Genomic DNA, 21475 nt, shown 5'->3' on the forward strand with positions numbered 1-21475 from the left:
AATTTTTATTATAAGCTTCAAATAAAGGATTTTTCCGCCCGATAGAAATCCTTTATTTTATATGCATTGCTTTTTTTTCTTTCTATTATTAATTCCATAAATTTATAATTGATTTTTTTTTTTTGCATTAAAAACGAATGTTGCCACGCTTTCGTAATTATAGCTGCGTCTTAATGATTTAATAACGCCACAAATCTTCGTCACGCTCAACTGCTGTGCATACTTGCAGCAAATTTTGCAGCTTAAAATTTTGCAATGTGCTAATTCGCCTCTATTAAATATTTCCGGCAATTTGGACACAATGCGTCATTAAACACACACGCGTGCACACATACACATAAACCTACAGATCAGTATACGATAAAATTGAGCTTTAATACAAAACACGAGGTACTAATTTAGACACCGATCTTCTTTATTATTCCTTTAAAAAATCTCACTGACAGTTATAACGGTTTGTTTGGAAGAGGACTTTTCACTAAGTCATTACTGGCCACACAGCGCCACAAGGTATCCGATAGGTGTCGATGTATCGAGTAGAAATGGACTTCGCGACGTTTCGCACTCAACTGAAATGTGATAGCTACGAAATTGTGTGTCAAAGGCAATAGCACAAAAAGATCCATTAAATTTTAAACTAACCTTAATCAGATCTTGCAACATACTACTATATATACATTTTTTTATAACTAAGTATACATATATGTATTCAACCATGATCATTCGGATAGCTCATTAGCTGGTTTAAATGAAGATTCACTGTGCGCAACTGAGCATCGAGCTTGAAAATGCTCAAGCCAGGCGCAAGAATCACTCATGAGGCGCAGAAAGTCTTACTAGAGCGGCGCACAAACGTCTTCATTGTATACAACATATGTATGTATGTACATACGTATGGGGATCAGCGACTTGCGCGCTTGTCACCAAACACATAAAATGCTTCAAATTGCCGCAAAAGTCTCTACAAGTGTATGTATGTATATGAATGTGTATTGCGTGCAGAGCATGCGAAACAAAGATTGCAGCTTAATTTCATAAATTTATCAATTTACTACTTTAACCGGTGACTCTCCAAGCAACCGTACATATGTAGGCACATGGAACTATTATAATTTACATACATACATATATCCATATCTTAGATGCGCTCATCTCAAATCATACATTTTATATTACTATATATTTCTACACATAGTATATGCATATGTATGTGTATTACTTGCGTCCAATTGTAAGCATATCGCAAACGCCTTCATTTAAAATCAGCATGCCGACTAAAATGAAATGAAATGAAGCTTATTTACTCATAAATTGTTCTTAACCTAACTGGCAGCCACCATATACTACTACATAGTGGTTCTTTTTCCACATACAACACAGCAGAATGGAATATTAATCAGGCGTCTCACCCCCTACTCACACGGTAGTTAGCTGGTATTTGCTTTAATGTGATCTTCTCATTTTATCAAGAATATTTCAGAGATGCCAAGTTTGAGAGAGACGACTTATTTTTTTCAGAGATTAGTTCGATTAAGATGACAGTATATTTAAAATATATAAACGTGATAAATAATTTTAAACAATTAAGAGCGAGGTCTAAAAGATTTTATCAAATAAAAATTATTCTTTGAAGTGATTTTCAAAACAAGGAATAATACGAAGAGCTTGATGTGCAAGCAGGAGTTTGGCCCGAAAATTTTATCACAGTTAAGGCAGAGAACAAAGGTTTCAAAGGTCCTAGCCGCCTTATATAAAGACAGGAAAGGAAACCTGACAACAGACGCACAGTGTACACTCGAAATGTGGAGGGTAAACTAGTCGAACCTGCTAAATGACGGAAGCAGTGCTGCGACTGACGAAGAAAAATCCGTATCAACACTCAACGTGGTCGTTCCACCACTTGACGAAGACGAGCTGAAAACAACTCTAAGGCGGCTTAATCCGAAAAAACACCAGGGGTCGTTAGATTACCAGTTGAGCTGTTTAAAGCTGACGGCGAGGTGCTGGAAAGGCGCATGTTCCAACTGCTAAGCATGATTGGGTTGGATGAATACATGTCCATTGGTTAGAATACGGGTGTAGTCTGCCGTATGACAAGAACGGGATCAGTCTGACACTCGCAGAATCAATATTCTTAATATCGCGAATAATGTTCTTTCGACAGAATTGTGATTAATGTAAATAAACTTGTTGGACTCTTGACAAACAGATCGACATGCATCAACTTTTTTTTTAATTTCAAAGCCGCTTTTGACAGCATTGATAGGAGCAACTTATTCGACGCCATGCCTAAATTTTGTATCTCCGTGAAACCATACGGCTATGCAGAATGACGTTGAGCACAACCTCCAGCTCCGTTAAAATCGGGAAGGACTTCTCCGAACCTAAAAGTACAATACGGGGGTGTAGATGATATTCACATCACATGCCTTATCAACAGAGCCGTCAGCACAGCTTTTTCAAGCCCAGAAAAACAAGCGTAATATTATTGGTTTTGAGGTAAACGAGGGCAAGATAAACAGCAGCTTACTTAAAAATACATCTCGCGTCTTGGAAACTACGTTGACAGCGATAAATTGAAAAAGTTAAGGATTTTCCATATTTCGAAACCAGCTTAAATTCCACTTAGGTCAAACGTGGAATAACTTTTGCCAACAGGTGCTACTTTGGAATCGGAGTCGACAATTATTAATTAAGTCTCTCATTAATCACGTCCTATTATAAGTCGCATAAGCATGGACGATCCGAGATGAGAAAGCACTTGGAGCAGTAGAAAGAACTGTTCTTCCCAAGATTTTTGGAGCCGTCCGCGTGGAACCACGAAATGTGTGAGCTATACGCCGACAAGGATATAGTTAACCGCATAAAATTTCAACGAATACGTGGATTAGGCCATGTCGGTCGCATGGAAGGCGATGCTAAAAGTTTCTTCGACTCGAGAGTCAATGTGGGCGAAGTCCACAGCGACCTGTCTGCACTTACGATGTAGATAACTGGCGAAGTTTCACGGCTTAGGCCGAACCTCGGTTGCAGTGCCAAAGAAGAAGAAGAGATATACAAATATGTACACATACAAATATACAAGTACTTAAATAAAACATTTCATTCTTATAAGTAAGAGAAAATAAATTAGTAAAATTTTACTATTTTTATTTTGTTAAGTTTTTGTTTAAAAATGTAATAATAAAATCATTTAAATGAATTTCAACGAAAATTAAAGGATTTAATTAACGTTTTGTGGTATATCAAATTAATTATATTGGCAACTCTGGCGTAATGCTGTCTTTGTTAGTATGCAGTTTCATTCGTTGTCATGACATGATCTTTGTTCTTTCTTGTTTAAATGCATCCTAAAATACAGTTATGAATTCAAATACACACTCAAGCAGATATAAAATGCATATACTAACTTGATAATGATATATTCAATAAAATATGTAAATAATAAAATACTGTATTATGGAGTTTGTTTGAGATAACTGTTTTGAAGTTGAAACACACTTAAAGCGGTTTTCAGTAAGGCAGGCAAAAAACTTGAAGGGCACACCTGGAGTGAAATTAATCAAGAACTGTTTTTTGCTATTTTAATAGGATCTGCAAAAATAGCATACCAAAATTAAATCGATATTTCAAATAGTTATTGAGTTCAACCAGCTTCAGCAGCTGATCATATCTTTAAACGCATTTTTCTCAACGAAACTCTCAAATTTGTTTGAGTACATAGGCTGCTATATATATGTATTTCTGGACTAGGCAACACTAAGTGTTGCCAGGTGCAATCTGACATTTCCATTGGAAAGTTTGACATTTTTTAGCATAACATCATTCAGAACGTTTTGTCATTTAATCTTGAATTTTTTTATATACAGGGATTTAAAAAATTTATCTCGGCCAAAAAATGGAATTAACTCGTGAACATTTTCGTGCGATCATTTTTCACAACTTTCGACGTGGATTATCACGACAAGAGTGCATCGATGAACTAAAATCTTTGTATGGCTATGAAGCACTATCCTATAGCACTGTGTAAAACTGGTACAACGAATTCAATCGTGGCCGACGCTCGCTCAAAGTGAAGGTCGTCCAAAAACAGTCGTTGTGCCAGAAAACATCGATGTCGTACGTGAACTGATAATGCTTGACCGTCATGGAACATACCTTCAGATAGAGGCGTGCCTATGCATTTCTCCCACCAGCATACATTCGATATTGCATGAACACCTGGTCGTAAAAAAGGTTTGTTCTCGTTGGATCCCGGTCAATTTGACAATCGCTCAAAAAAAAGGCTCGTGTGGATTGGTGTAAAGAAATGCAGAAAAAATACGATCGCGGTGCTTCAAAAGACGTTTATAAGATCGTCACAGGTGACGAATCATGGATCTATGCGTATGATCCCGAAACAAAACAGCAATCGACCGTGTGGGTCTTCCAAGACGAGCCAAATCCAACCAAAAAAAAAACAAAAAAACCATTTTCGTTGATAAATATTCCTATTTTCATTATTAGGCCAGAAACATATATAGCAGCCCTCGTAATTACTCGGACACAAATGATCCGATCAGTTTTCTTTTTTTGTAAAAATACAGAAACGTAAATAAATTCAAAGCTGCTCTAATTTCAGTCTAATATGCACTTAATCCATTCAATATTTCAGCAAGTCCAAGCGGTGTAATTACTGCACTTTGATATCAAGTAGGTTGATTAGATTTTATTGATGATAATAAGGCATTTGTTTATAGAATTTCACTAAATACTCGTCGGAGTTCATCATAATAAATCAAAATTGTACGAGTGGCATAAATCTTTTTATTTTAGTACATTGCTTCCTTCGTATTGGAACCCATAAACAATAAATATTAACAAGTTGCTTATTTATAGTAGTAATAAAAGCATTAGCAAAACTTAATCCCACCTCAATGTCAATTAACTTTTGCTATGGTCAGTGTAATAACGGTAATAGTGTGCTATAATGCGACTTACCAATACAAGATTGCATGGCATGTGCTGCCCATTGGTTTTCGCATCGGGCATAGTTTGTTTGATTAGTTACTCTTTAAGCGTGATGGCCGATATCCATCGATGAATGCTTAACAAAGATTTGGCTTACGCTTGAACAACGTTTACAAATGGCTAACTTTATTACAAAAATTCACGTTCGGTAAAGAATGTGTTTCGACTCGCTTCGCTCAACTTATGGTCAACATAATCGGCCTACTGAGCGTACTATTCGCAACACCATTACCAATCTTAAGACCCAGCATTCATTATTTGATAATATTCGACCGAATAGACCATGTCCACCACGAAGTGAAGAAAATATAGCAGCCGTAGCTAAGAGTGTACACGAAGACCGTGGAGAGTTGATTCGGCGCCGTTCGCAGCAACTCGGACTGACGTATAGAAAATGTAAATCGAAAATATTAAATTGAAAGCGTACAAAATACAGCTTGTGCAAGAACTGCTGTTCGATCTTCCCAAGCGACATCGCTTCCCTCTATGAGCTCTTGAAAAGTTCCAAGAAGATTCGACGTTTTCCAGCCAAATTTTATTCAGTGATGAGACCCATTTCTGGCTTAATGGGTATGTAAACAAGCAAAATTTCCGCAATTGATACGAAGAATAACCTGAAAAGATTCAAGAGCTGCCTTTTCATCAAGAAAGAACAACGTTCGTTGTGGTTTCTTCAAAAATTATGCAGATGAGAATGTAACCGTCAATGTCGATCATTATCGCGCCATGATAACCAACATTTGATGCCTGAAATTGAGTATCGTGATCTCGGCGACATTTACTTTGAACAAGACCTCGCCACTGCCCACATATCGCATCAATCAATGGATTTATTGAGAGAACACTTTTTTAAGTAGATAATTTCACGTTTTGTGCAGGTCGATTGGCCATCATGGTCGTATGATATCAAACCTTTAGACTTTTTCCTGTGGGGATTCAGGCTTTGAAGCAAAACTTCACGCGTGTCTTTCGTCAGTTATTAGTCAAAACGCTCGAACGAGTCATCGAAAATTGGACTCAACGGATGGACCAGACGTAGCCGTGACCACCATTTGAAAGAGATAATCTTCAAAAAATAAATGCCAAAAAATTATCTTTCGAAGGATAATAAACACCCCCATTTAATTTGTTTCGGCGTTTTTTTCTTAAAAAAAAACAGGGAGCCTCGAAATGAATCACATTTTATATGATAGGTATATTTCATTGCTTGAGAACTGGAATTTTAAAACTACGTACTTACAAATTATTCCAATAATATTATGAATGAATTGAAATCGCTTTTATTATTTTATTCTGAACAGCGTATATTAGGTTTCCTCACGAAGTTTGTATTTCTTAGAAACAAAAACCGGAAAACCTATAAAATATAAATATTCCTCATGACGAGCTGAGTCCTCCTGTTTGCATATACGTGAATTAGTCTTTGAGATATCGATTTGAAAATTTGCACGCTTTCTCGAAATTTGGTCCTGATTATTATTTTAGGAAAAATTACAACTTCCTAACAAACTGTTCAGATCAGACCACTTTAGCATATAGCTGACATACAAACTGACCGAATAAATCGAGATAAACATTTTTTTATATCCTTTTAAGCAATAGAAATGCTACATGCATAGATCCAAAGCTGGAGTTAAAGGTATGAAGTACTATTTAAAATGAGCAGCTGGAGACACAAAGCTAACTTTTGAAGAAATGTCATTTGTTTTAGCGCAAATAGAAGCTTCGTTAAAATCGAATCCATTATATGCCATAAATTATCATAACGGAGCAGATGCGTTAAAACCAGGATATTTCTTAATGGGAAAACCAATAATAGACACCCCTTCTTCGGGAACAGATGACAGTATTTCGTCGATGAATAAAATGTAATATTTTTTTCAAAACGATTAGGCCTCAACTAGTGATAATAAAAACTGAATACAGCTGTTAATCACACTGATGTTCTGACGATCATTCATATGATGCTCATTGCTTAAATTTAAACTAAATCAACTTTGTTTATAATTTTTTGATGTTTTTCATGCTTTATCAAACGATTTTAAAACGCGTGTGATATGACTGAATTTTCACACAAACAAATATTTCCACAAATTGTTGTCTAATTAACAAGCATATTTTATTAAAATTACTTTTATATAAAAATCACATGATAATCAACTTTCAATGAGTGCATGAAAGCATTTTACTTTACGGAGACTTTTGGCAGGACAACATCTTCTACAAACATCATATAGTACATCTCAATGTATAATTATACATTTTCACTTTCTAATTTCAGCACAGCGGTACATACTAACCTTTTTCGCTTTCACTTGTGTTTTATCCATTTTCTTGTGAGACATAACATCTAATATATAAAAAATATGCGAATTTTCCGAATTCTTACGTACACACAACGACACGGCAGCGGCCGTGCTGTAGACACTTTGCAGCAACACTTAACAAATCGACACGCCCGCCAGTCAACCAACAACGTTCTGAGAGAGATTCTCGCACAACGGCGTTATGGCCAAAACTGTGACCAAAAGCCGAACCTCGAAGTGTATAAAAAAAGAATGTACGCCACGCGTACATACGGCACACCGATACAAGTAAGTGTACATATGTGTGCGTGTTTGTACGCAAATATAAGACAAATATTCGCGAAAATTGCGAAGACAACAAAAATCAGCATCACATTGCTCGTATAACCTTTATCGAAGATAAATAAAGATGCTAATTAAAAAAGCGACAAATCTACCGCCAAGGAAGGGGTAAGCATGCCGAGTATGCCGAGCAGCAGTAATTAAATAACAAAGACAGTAATACTGACAACAACAGCGGCTAAGGAAAGGTGGAATAATTAGTGAAATAAAAGCAACAACAAGAGAAAAACTAAACAAAAGAAAGAATAATAAAAAAACAATTTGACTTCGTTGGCACCAAAGCTAAAATACCCTTCATAAGCAAAAAAATATTTCAAAATAATACAGGAGCTTGATAAAGATCGTTCTGTTTGTATGATAGCAGTGTTTCGATGTGCAAAAATTATGTTGCTTTGTTTTCAAGTACTTGATTTCGGTCGAACCATTTGTGTAGCAGCACTAAGATAGTCATCCAATATCGACAGTTCCAGCAGCATCTTTTGGTTAAAAGGACATGTGCGAAATTTCATATCGATATCTCAAAAACTGAGGGACTAGTTTACACATATACAGATAGATGAACGGACGACTGTGGCAAAATGAACTCAGCTCATCTGGCTAATAAATAATGCATATATGTATGTATTTTGGGTTCTTAGACAAACTTCGTAAACTTAAACTTAGGGGTTACATGGGTTTCCTCGGGTAAAAAACAGAGTTTTTCCAAAATTTTTTTTCATCTAAAAAACAAAAAATTTTATTAGATTTTTTTTTATTATTACAAACATACACTATTAACAAAGAAATTCTGAAAATTTCGGAAAAAAATATTTTAAACTCGGCCATTGCGACGCCATTTCCGGCGAGCCCTCGGAAAAAGATGTGTCCGCATCGGCAAGATAACTCCTTTCAGGACCAACGAAAGTGAAAATATACGTGTTTTAGTTAAAACCTTAACTTAGGACTTGGACGAGGGCAAAAAGTCAAAACTTCAGCAAAATTTTCGCGAAATTTTTTTTTTCAAATATATTGTTGTAATTGAAAAAAAAAATCTCAAAGACCTGTGTAAAATTTCATGAAGATTCGTCGAGTAGTTCTCGAGAAATATTGTCTTCGAAAATAAAGTTTCGAAAAAAAAAGCGTTGAAAGACGGCGCACTTAGCCTAGCTAGTACAAGTTCTCCGAAACTATTACTCGGATCAACTTGAAAATTCAGGAAAATATCCAAAAGGTGTTGTAGAATTTAATAAGATTTTTTGAAACCCGTAGACCTCTGTAATCCCTTAATATGCATATATACACTGTGCAGGGTATAAAAACAAATAAGTGCGGCTAAAAATGCTTAAGAAGTGCAGATAATGGCATAGATTGCGTGGTACATGAGTGTGCAAAAATATAAAACTTTACAAAAACAACAATGTCATGCGCAAGTGAGGTGAAATTAATGAGGTAGAAATTAAACTCAAATACACGGCAATAAAGACGTCATACATGTAGAAAATATATGCATATATACATATACAAATGGTGTGTATATATGTATAAGCGTGCAAGTTGGCCCAAATGCCAAGCAAATAAGAGCCGTTGTCTTTTGACTGTCGTCTAACTCACGCCGACCGCCAGCAGATAGCAAATACGTAATGTATACACAGATAAATAAAAACTTACACACATACACACATACATCTCTAAGTAACTACCACACATGTGACTACACATTGCAGGCTTGTGATAACAGTAATCAACAGCCTGTTGCTGGCGGCTAATTGTCTCAACAAACACAATAAATTCGGCAAAACTCCATAATGTCAAAAAAAGAAACAATTAAATACACAATAAATAATAACAGTAACTGCAAATAATTATAACAATAACAACAACCATGTAATTCAATTAAAAACATACCGGCATTAGATTGTTTAAGGCATTATGCCTCAACACCTTATTAATTAGCTTGTAAACATACTAATAAGCAAATGGTAATTATGAAAAGCAAATAGCGTCAACAACAACAACACCTAGCCAAACATAACGGCACTATGTGCGTTCAATTAGTATGACTTTACCTATGTATTTAGTAGTGATAAAAGCCGCCGTATCAATAAAATTCAACAGTTACTTGCTTAACCAAATCCACGAAGTGCCCGCCAACCGACGCCTACGCGCCACCAACTCGGCGCGCAGTTTATCTGCCTCGGAAATCAAAGCCAAAATAAGCGGTACAAATATCAAGTGATTGATCGCTACGCACATACACGCGCTTACGCACACACATACACATACAGACGAAAATATAACTAAAATTGTTGCGCTAAAGTGCTAGGCACTTAATGGCTTTCTAGCTGCCATGAACCCAGCAGGAAAAACTGGTGGGTGGCGTTACTAAGCAGGCGAGGTTTCGAAAACACTTTGAGGATTCAGAATATTAGAAAAGATGTTGTTCAAGCGTTGTTGAAGCGTTATGAAATAAAAATCCCTCGTCTTTCTTTGAATTAGTGAGGTTTTTGCTTCTCAAAAAACCCATAAACATCGATAATGTTGACAAAAATCGATAGTATAAATTTTTCGAAGAAACAATTGTTAGGTCGGGCGTAACCGAAAACCATCAACCAAACCTAATACTACAGAAAAATACTTCTACTCTCGGCTGAAAGTCCACACAAAATCTGTCATTGTCGTTATATTTTCTCAAAAGTGCCAATCACAGACTGTCTGTTTGTCTGCCATTAGTTTCGTAAACTTTTCAGTTAGTACAATTTAGTTTTGAAATAGGTGCGTGTTTACTGCTGGGTTAAAACACTCATTTGGATTAGATTATTTACCGTTGTATGACGTAGTGTCAGGAATTTCGTAAAAGCGCAATGCCGTTAAGTACAAGTGAAAGGAATAATTTATGACTTCGTCATAAATGCAAACCACAGTGCTATATTTAGATAAGATTAGCAAATCGCAGCGAAATCGCGATGAAATCGCCGTGCCATAGATTAGCTAAAAGCATACAAATTTAATAGACTGGGAGCGAAGTGATGTTGATAACAGAAAGTTGGTTTCTCCGTCTTGTGGTTAGCGTAACCTCAGTCACTTGCTCATATAACGGTGCTGGTCATTAAAGCGCTGCCAGAAATGCAAAGTTTAGATAAAGAAATTGTGGCAAAAAGTAAGAAAAATATATATATTAAACCGTTTAGAAAAATGGGTCACAGCATCAACTCTGTTACTTAATGATCGCACCAAGTATGTATTTCAAGCAGGACTTATCTCCGAAACTATTACTAGAATGTAGAGTTTAATAAGACAATTAAAAAATCGATTTTTTGAAACCCTAAACCTATGCGACTCCTTAAAGTCAAAATCAAGTTTTTATGTGAAAGCCTTTGTGGTTTGTGAAGGGTATTACAACTTCGATGTCAACGTTTTTTCTTGATCTTAAAAAGTTATATCGAAAATAAATATGCGTCCTCAAAAATTGCAACTCTGTAACTACTACATATGTATGTACTTATGTAAATTATATACTTTTCTGTTGAAAGTTGGTCAATATAAAGGCAAAACTTTCAATTCATGCCAAAACGAGTTTTCACATTATAATAAGGAGCGGCCAGACAGACATATACTGACGACCTTTTTCGGTTAACTGTAATTATGCGTGTATAAATTGAAATCATTTATTTACAAGCAAATAATTTTTTTAACGAAGGCGATACAAAAAGTAAATTTTAAACAATTACGTCACATAAAATACAGGAATAACGAAACTGTGACAAAATATAATACAAAGAGGCAGAACGGCATTTTGATGAAAAAAAAATTTATAAAAATGCACATACATATTTAATTAAGCAAGGTAGTGTGCTGCTCTCAATCACATACTTTTTCCGATTTTTTCTTCGCAATTATAAACGGTTTTAAGCCCCGAGAGTCTGCGCCTAAGAGCCGGAGACGCTAAAGTCAACCAATATACTATATAATGTAATTCTTCGCATACTCGTATAGTGGAGCGCATAACAAAACAGATCTCAGATGAACTGACCTTAGCACAAGATCTATTGCAACAACAAAAAGATAAATATTTCCGTTATCTGCTTTATTTCGCTTCCCTGAGTCGCGGTTATACCTTGAAAAACACACATTATCAATTACAATTAATATTTTGTGCGAAATGTGAGTTACATAATATAATATTTTTTTTCAAATAAACAATGAAATTATACTCAATTTGAGATAAGTTATTTACTCAATTGTGAAACCAAAAAAACTATTTGCATATTCATATTATTATTAATAAGCGTTTGTAGACAAATCACGAGTTTATTTTGACACAGGCAAACAAACATTAATTAAGTAAATATAACTGTAATTAATACGGTATATGTGAGAAAAGAAAACGTGCAAAAAAATACAAAAGCGTGGTCACATGACTTCTAATCCGCTATTTATAGCAAAAAATCACCTCATTAATGAATATGAATAATAAGATAAATGCAAATTCAGAGACAGAAATAATAATAATAAATAAAAATATCAATAGTATTATATCTAAAAAATTTTGTGGTAGGAGCGATGGCAAATATGTTATTTTAATATTGGTGATTTTTGTATAGACAAGTTCCAAATACTATATTCGTGCTGGCAAACTTCAATTCAGCATAAGATTGTTATAAATAAAAAAAATATACTAAAATATATTTCAACTGTTTGACAATTTTTTCGAGAAAACTTAAATAATCGCTCTATATTTTATGCTCATATTTATTTAAAGACATATTATTGCTTTTAAAAAACTTTTACGAAAAGCATGTCGAAAGCATAGCAAACTAGAAAACCGAACTCTAGTATTTTATAGAATATCTTTTCGTCGACCCGCCTTTTTTCAAGAAGGTATTTATACATATGACACAATATTTAGAGTTATATATTTATTTCTCGAAAAACCTATGCATACATACATTTGTATATATTTGTATATATATATATATATATATGTACAATAAAATCAATTCAAATATGCTCTAAAATAAAGGGTAGCCGAACATTTGTCAATACTACTGAAATATTACAAGACTTGATATGCTTTTGTGTGACTTTAACAACTTCTACGATCACAATGACGTAGTTGACATTTTTATTGGAAAGTTTATTTTAGAAAATCTTTGATATCTTTCGACTGTGTAATAATCTGCAAAAAATTTTATAAAGATACCTTTCCTTCAGAATAAATTCAAATATTTTTTTTAAAGTTGCCATACTATGTACCATGGGCAAAAAGTAGTAAGACTTTTTAATTTAAATTTCGCGCGAAAACTCATTCGCCGAGATTTTTCTAAGTTGGTATCACTGTCCGTGACATCTGTGCCAAATGTCACATCAAAATAATTAGTATTTATGTAGTATACCCTTGTCGTTCTGAAGAACATAAAGTGCATTCGGTGATTTTTACGATTAGTGGAATTATTCAATAAAGAAATGCTATTAAATCAGAGATCTTACTGCCATCGTTGGATTATCGGAAGGACCATTTTGATAGATCATTTGGACCTAAGAAAAGTGTAAGTATGAATGGTTCCAAAATCACTCTTTTTTTCAAAAAACAGCGTTGGGTTAACGATCTTGAAACAATGCTTTCCTACGTATTAATACTGACGATGAGTCTTGGATCTATGCTTACGATCCGAAAAAGGCGATTAATCGGCCGAGTATCGTAGCAAAGGAGAGCCGAAGCCGATAAAAGACGTCAAAGCAGGCCAAAAACCAAGGTTATATTGGCAGATTTTTTCGATTATCGAGATATGCTGAAGTCCAAATTTCTTTCGACTGGCCAAACTGTCAACTAGGATGCGCTGTCACACAAATTTTCAATCAATATCGTGCCGCAATCACCGTATTCGCCTGATTCCACTAACTTTTGTTATTTGTTACTAACACACTTGACACAGAACTATCACCTTTTGGATAAGAAAAAAAACCCTCATCAAATAATTATATTTGTTTTAATTTGTTATTTTTTTTTGTAATTCCACTTACATAATGCTTGAAAATTTTTCTCCACAACACTAATTTTAATTTCATATCTATATTTCATATAAATACGCATACCATATATCCATCATTTTGCTACGCCATGGCGTATGAGTGATTTGTTTTCGCTTACTTAGCACTTCACAGAAATTATCGAAATCTAGATAAACTTAATTTTTTATAATTTTCACCACACATATTTGCATATAATTGGCTAATGCAATGAATCACTATAAGTAAGGCAGATGTTGTAAAATTTTGATTTTAATTATTAGTTATTTGCGATAATTATTTTCAGGAGTTGCTCTGCCGGTGTCTACTCAAGCGTTGCCTACCGATTACGAGTGCTTAGAACACAAACGTATATTTGCCTAGCACCTGAGTGCGTTTGCGAAAATATGGCAAGGTTTTATGATAAACGGATGTCAAACGCTAGCTAACGGCGGACAATTGACGGATGATACACACATATACATACACACATACGCCCATACGAGAGTATGTAAATAGCTGTCCATACGAATGAAGCGCCTATCTTTTGGAGTACAATTGTACATATCACATACTAAAGCAATATACACAAGCGTTTAATCATATACATATTTTCATAAATATTAATCAATCAAATGTTTTGGGTAATATACATATATAGTCATATCTGCACTTTTCGCGCACACTGTCTGTTAATTAAAATACAATATTTTGTTTTGCAAGTAATTCGTATTACTGCATGAGGGCTTTTGCATTTGTCATGTGATTAAAATATTAATTTTCAGTCAATTTTTTATCACATTAATTTGTTAAGTTTTTTTCGAAAATGCCAAAAATTAATTATTGCTGTTTATACATATGTACTTATGCGCAATTAAAAAAGCCAATTTGTTCAAATAAGCAATTAAAAGTGTTTATTAGCGCTGGCTACCTGTTAGTATTGTTATTTTATGACTACTTAGCAACACAATTTTTTTTTTTTTTTTCGTATTAAAAAGTAATACGGCTGGCATCGCCCTTCGCAGCAGTCATTAAATGGCTATGGCTCGCTATTCAATCGCACAAGTGCGCAGGAAGAAATACAATAAAACACTAACAAATAATTTTACTTTTAACACATGATTTATAGCCGAAAAATATTGAAGTCAATCCATCATCTGAATTATGTTTGCAAAATTTTAGTGCTTTTATTCGAGTATTTTGAGTACTTGTATATTTTATAATGACTGCCGGTGCTGAGTTCAAGTAAATTAAGTTGGAGTATTTATTTATTAAGGAGGATAGAGTCATGTGTAGAAGTTCACGTTCAAGTTTTTCAGGAAAGTTCTCTGAGTGCCATTCCCATTCACTTGGGAGTGACCAGAAGCGAGTTTGTTATGGCTCAAGCAGCTCACGACTTCCGGCCTTAGACCAAGTATGCTCTGGGTAGCCAAAGCACATCCGTTTGAAGACGAGCTAAAGTGAGAAGGCGAACCATCCTTCCATAGGATTGGGCGCTGGGTTTGGGACCCGCCACGTAAAAAACGCCACCAATGAAAACGAAACAACTGCGTCGAGCGAGCGACCTCTTGTCATCAAAGAAACAGTCATTGCACTCTCGACGTGGTTCCTACATCACTGTTGACGCTCATTATTTCGAAGTCGTAGATAATCTCGTCTATCTTGGAAAAAGCAACAACAATGTCAGCCTCGAAAACCAACGCAGAATAACCAACTCTTGTCAACAGCTGCTACTTAAGACTGAGTAGGCAATTGAGAAGTAAAGTCCTTTCTCGACGAATAAAAATCAAACTCTATAAGTTACACATTATTCTCATCCTGCTATATTTTGCAGAGGCCTGGACGATGACAATATCTGAAGAGTCGGCGTTACGAGTTTTCGATAGAAAGGTTCTGCGGAAGATTTGTGGTCCTTTGCGCATCGGCCACGGTTAATATCACAGTGGATGGAACGATGAGCTGTACAAGATATACGACGACATTGACATAGTTCAGCGAATTAAGATGGAAGAGAACACAGAAGCTTTGAAGATTTTCGATTCAGTACCCGCTGGTGGAAACAGAGGAAGACGAAGACCTCCATGCCGTTGGAGAGATCAGGTGGAGAAGGACCAATCAAATGTAGAGAAAAAAAGAAATTAGTCAACTCAGATGTTGTGCACCACAATCCATAAACCCACAGGCCCCACTTAGTATGTACATATGGACAGCAGCAGACGTGTAAATAATTAATTTACTTCAAGACAGCGGCTTGCAAGCTCATTAATTGATAATAAATGCAAGCGGTAATTGATAAATTAAGCGACTTTCATTTTGGTAAAAACATATTCGGACAACGACGCCATTGTCGCAATCTTAGTCGCCTTAGAGCCGCTCAAATGCAAAGTTCAATCAACCTATTGGAAAAACAGCGATGGAAACGATGCAGCAGAGCATTTTGGTATTGTTGTAATCAGCTTATGAATGATGAACGTCTTGCCGAGCATTCTCTGAGTAATTTCGTGAATGTGAGGATGCTGAACGATGGCCGATTCCAAAACACAGTTGTTGCATTGTGTAATCGATAATTTAAAGAACGATAATTGTTACTATTTTGATTACTAAATTTGATGACTTGATGATGCCATAATGCAATTATAAGCCCACACCGATTTCTCAGCGCTCTATAAATCATTATCTTAATTATAGTCGTGTCTGCCTTTGAGTCTCATTCTGGCATTTGAATAGCGACTGCGCACCAATGAAAAAATGTAAAGATTAATAATACAACAACACACTCAATAATAACAGATGTAAACTGTTTTTTTTTGTGCTTACGACAATGTCTAACACGAACAACAACAATAAATACACTCAAAATATGACAATGTGAGAAATACATATCCGAACAATGAACCGGTATAATGAGCGGGGACTTCCGTTGTCAATGGTACACATTAAATATATTTACACTTCCACCCACACACACATGCATACAATAATTTACGTTTTCGAGCTTATTCACAAAATAACGCAGCGCATTGACGTGATCGGTGACAAACAAAAGCAGCTGAAGAATAATAGCACAAATTTGTTGTAATATACGAGTAATTTTGTTGTTATTAATTTATTATTCACCAAATTAAAAAAAGAGCATTTGTTAAATTTTCGAAAAATGTATTTTTTTTAAGCTTATTCGTAGTTACCGTTGTAGTTGGTTAATCATATGACTATTGGGGGATTCCCTGTGAATGACTGTGCATTTTAATATATACATATACATATATGTATCTTTTACAAATATGCAGAAAAAATGAAGAAAGTGAAACTTTGTCATGTCAAAATAAACAATGTGCAAAACCTGTTTCTTTATGTGTATACACTCACGTGACTGTCCGATGATAATTATTCAAATACGAGCTACCATATTTTTATTGGAATTTAATACCGCTGAATTTCAAAACAAATATCATAAGAACGCTAACCGGTCACTGTCTCATTGGGAAATACGCCAATAGACTGGAGATACCATACAATTTTACTGCAGAAGCTGTTAAGAGGTGGAAGCAGAAGAGATTATGGAACATACTCAATGTGGATGCAAGGCTAGCAACTATCGGTCGCAGATTTCTTGACGATATCTCGAAAGTCGCACATATGAAATTTAGCGAATTGATGAACTTCTATCAGACCACAGGTGTTCAGAGGGGATATGATAAGTGGTTTTAGTTCCAGTGATTTCGCAATGGGCTTCCTAAAGATATAGATGCATCGTATATTCACTCTACATAACCACTTAAGTACTTACTAAGCTATTTCAAATCAATGCTGTTTAAATGTCTTCTTCAAATTCTCTAAATGACCCACAGCATAAGATTAATAATCCATTAGAATATAACCCATATATGATAAGATTAGTTTGATTGATTGATAAACGAGGAATAGACCTAGCCCCAGCATATTGATAAAATCCAATATTCTGCTGGGTGCTAGCGAAACGATGTGAACCCTAATTAGAAATACGATCTAAGGGCGCCAAATGTTCAAAATTAAAAAAAAAAAGAAAAAAAAAAAACATTAAATTCAGCGTCACCGAAGCTAAAATAGTCTTCACATGCAGTTCTCATAACAACTATACATAATAAGTCCAAAAACTAACCGGACAACGGTTTGCAGCCAACGGAATGTGTTTTGTTAGTGCTTTCAAGCCATGGCCCTCAAATTAAGGTTACTTAATAAGGTCAAACGATATTCACTGACGATCTTTATATTGATTTTAATCGATCACGATATGCTATGGTTTGAGAATTGTGGAATTGTCTTGCACGAAAATCCATGCCAAATTTAGTGAAGATATTTTTGTCAATTAAAAAAAATTTCCATAAGAGAACTTAATGTTGATCGATGAGTATGCATGGCAGCTGTATGATATAGTTGTACGATATCGTTGGTTACCACAGGACGTGTGAAAATTTTCACATCAATAACTCGAAAACTGAGGGACTAGTTCATTGATATGTATATGCAAACAGACAGATATGGCTACATATGTACTATATACTCTAAGAGTCTCAAACATTGCCTGCTGTATGTTACAAGTTTCGAGACAACCCGTACAGGTTATAAACATTTTTAAAATCAATCGACGAGAGATTGCATTTTTATTATTTTTTATTATTTTGCTTGGAGAAAATATTTGCAGAGTGTGTTAAATTATATAATTGCATAAGTAAATTCAGAAATAAAGCTGTGTAAACAGTATTCAAAACCACGAATGCTACAAATAACTTAAAAAAATGATGCTAACGGCAAGTGTAAACACTTTATAAATTTGAAAATTTCGCAAATGCACAAATTGGCAGAATAAATAAGAAGCACATAAATCGAAAAGTATGCAAACAACAAAAAAAAAAATAAAAATACAAAAACGAATCGCAATCTGCGAAGGATGCTTTTACAGTTAACAGTTTTTGTTTTTATACAGAACTTATTTACATCTGTATAAGGTGCCAGTTTAAAGAACTCAAAAATGTACACTTTACTTATTGACTTTACGCACTCGCCTTGTGATCTGGCTAAACAATAAGCAATTTTGATAAGCATTTAATGCTAATCTGCTTTTGTTTTGTGTTTTTGCTAATACACTTTGACTTCATCTTCTTAATTTTTATTATTATTTGTACGAAAAGAGGCTACACTTCCAGTGCTATTTGTTATTTAATAGACAAAAACAGCAACTTTTGCATTTACATATTTATACGAGTACATATGTACTTATGTAGTGATATCAGTATGAATACACATGTGTTTGCTTGTGTTATCAGTGTGGCTCACACAGTTGCTCTAAAACTATTCCTTGTCAGCTGTTGATTAGAACTATCTCATCTCATTAGCTTCCGACAGCTCTGTGTTGACTATGTCATAATTATATTTACAGATGTAGTTGTCTACAAAACATTCCAGACTTTATTAAATTGTAAAAAGGTGTAGTTTTTTTGTGCCAAAAACAACTATAAATTACGTGAGTATGTATATAACCGATTCTACGGTCATAATAATGCGAATTTCATACGCTTTGAGTCTTACGTATTTATAGGAACTTTTATACTTAAAATTTACTCATATATACTATATAGATTTTGACGGCGCGAGCTTATGTATTGCGTAACTTTTTCGAACATTCAGAAATTCTGAAGTAGTACCTTAGCATCCCGCCGCATTCAAGTACATTCCTTCAAATACCCAGGAATTCACCCTTATGAACCTTCATTTTAGTTAAGTTTTAGGTTATCTGTCTATTTCAGGGTGTTTTTTGTCAAAGCAGTGGCCATTAGGAACATAAGAGATCACCTACGATTACTATGTCTATTAAAAACAACCAGCGATCGAAATTTTTGTATCATGTTAGTGTAGTTATATGGCTCACGGCAGTAAAGTGAAATCAAATTTAATAAGGTTTTCAGACAATTACCAGCCGACCGTCGTTCACGGATGAGGAAGAATTCCTGAAACAACACTTAATATACTAAAAAAGACTTCCATACAAGAACTTGATTTTGAACGTTCTGTTTGTAAGGCTGCTATATGTTATAGTAGTTAGATCTGAACAATTGGTTTCGAGATTGTACCGTTGCCTTATAAAATAATCAGTGCCAAATTCCGTGAAAATGCCGCGTTAAAAGAGAAAGTTTTTCAAGCAAGGGATTGATCGTTTTCTTTAGGTTTTTTAGTATATGGCACAATTGCCCGATATCAGCGGTTTCGACAAATGAGCAGCTTCTTGGACAAAATTTCAGATCGATATCTCAAAAACTTAGGCACAAGTTCGGGTATATACAGACAGGCAGATGGGCGGACAGTGCTAAATCGACGCAGTGTGACTGATCATTTATATATATAGGGTCTGTGACGTTTCCTTAAGGGTCTTACAAACTTCGGGACCTGTTCAGGGTATAAAAAAAAATTTGCACTAAAAACACTTTCACCATTCATTTTCAAAATATCTAATTATCCAATGTGAATGTAACAGTATTTCATCATAATTTACATTAGTAGTATAATAATTTCTTAAGGTTACTAAACTCACCAAAGTATGCGTGTAGCCCAAACCGCTCTCATCCTCATCCGGATCGTCAATACCAGCGGCACTATTGCCATTCGGCCGCCCAATAGACGAGGCATTAGAAGCGGTGCGCATTGGATGCACTTTGACATGTGTCAGTGATGGAACGGTGAGCAGAGATTCCATTTGGGCGGAGTTGGTATTGGTGGGAAACTTCATTTTCGCAGGCGCGCACTAATATTATACGAACGTAGCGCGTAAATGAGCTTGTTTACACGAACTAAATCGAATTAATTTTTTTTTGTTATTTTCGTTTATGCGTTGCTATATTTACTTTGTTAGCTTGTAATTATTACTTTTTTATTAAGCGGCTTTAATATATCTTTTTAATTTTATTTGCTTATTACTAAATACATATATTACTATTATTATTGTAAAAATTATTTTATATTATTTACTTTGTTTTATATATTTTTTTTTTATATAAAGGCACAAAAGATCACAACCCAAATTATTTTTAATAGCTGAAATATTTATTAATTGATAATATTTTTATTTATTCCTATTTTTTTATTAATATTTATTTGTGTTATATAATTATTTTTGATACCGATCTACGGTTTCTATATTCTATAACGTTTTTGGCTTAAATATTAATTTTTTACATGTTTGTAACACTTTTTGGCAGGTTTCTATATATGTAGTTCCGATTATTAGTAGTTTTTTATTAACAATTTTTAATACAATTCGAATTTCTTTAGTTATTTAAATTATTTTTAAAATTCACATTTCAAATTTTTAAGTTAATTGACTATTTTTTTTTACAAAATTCGATGTTTTAAATTTTTTATTTAATTGTATTATTTTTTGAACAAAATTCGATACTTTAAAATTTTTAGTTAATTAGGTTTATTTTTAATCAGTTTATTTAATTTTTCGTTAATTTAATTAAATTATTTTTAATAAACAAAATTCGATATTTTACATTTTTTAGTTAATTAAATTACTTTTAATAAACAAAATTCGATATTTTAAATTTTTTGTTTAATTATTTTTAACTCAATTATTTTGTTTTAATTTTTCTTTCATTTAATTAAATTAGTTTTTTTGTTATCGCATTTCGATATTTAAAATTACTTTAGTTAATTCAGTTATATGTTTTTAACTCAATTCGATTTTTCAATTTTTTTAATTTAATTAAATAATTTTCTTAATCTCAAGTCCTAAATCAAGTGCCGTTTACTTTAATGTTCACTTTAATACATTTAATGCCTTTATTTAAGCGAAATAT

The 21475-nt window shown here is 34.1% G+C and overlaps 1 protein-coding gene across 6 annotated transcripts in view; it reads right to left on the reverse strand.

Annotated features, from left to right (window-relative positions):
* The window catches only part of LOC105230928 (chloride channel protein 2), a 48636-nt gene extending 27557 nt beyond the window's left edge, over positions 1-21079 (reverse strand). For 2 of the 6 annotated variants that reach the window (XM_029552344.2, XM_011211961.4), the window contains exon 1: positions 7311-7526. In XM_029552344.2, coding sequence (XP_029408204.2) covers positions 7311-7355 — 45 coding nt within the window. In that variant the 5' untranslated portion in view covers positions 7356-7526. Of the gene's footprint in view, positions 1-444; positions 683-7310; positions 7527-20208 lie in introns of those variants that run through there. The other 4 variants (XM_011211957.4, XM_011211966.4, XM_011211959.4 and 1 more) reach the window with 4 other exon arrangements.
* Between the last annotated feature and the right edge of the window lie 396 nt (positions 21080-21475).

Source organism: Bactrocera dorsalis, chromosome 2, assembly GCF_023373825.1.
Source record: "Bactrocera dorsalis isolate Fly_Bdor chromosome 2, ASM2337382v1, whole genome shotgun sequence".
Lineage (NCBI taxonomy): Eukaryota > Metazoa > Arthropoda > Insecta > Diptera > Tephritidae > Bactrocera > Bactrocera dorsalis.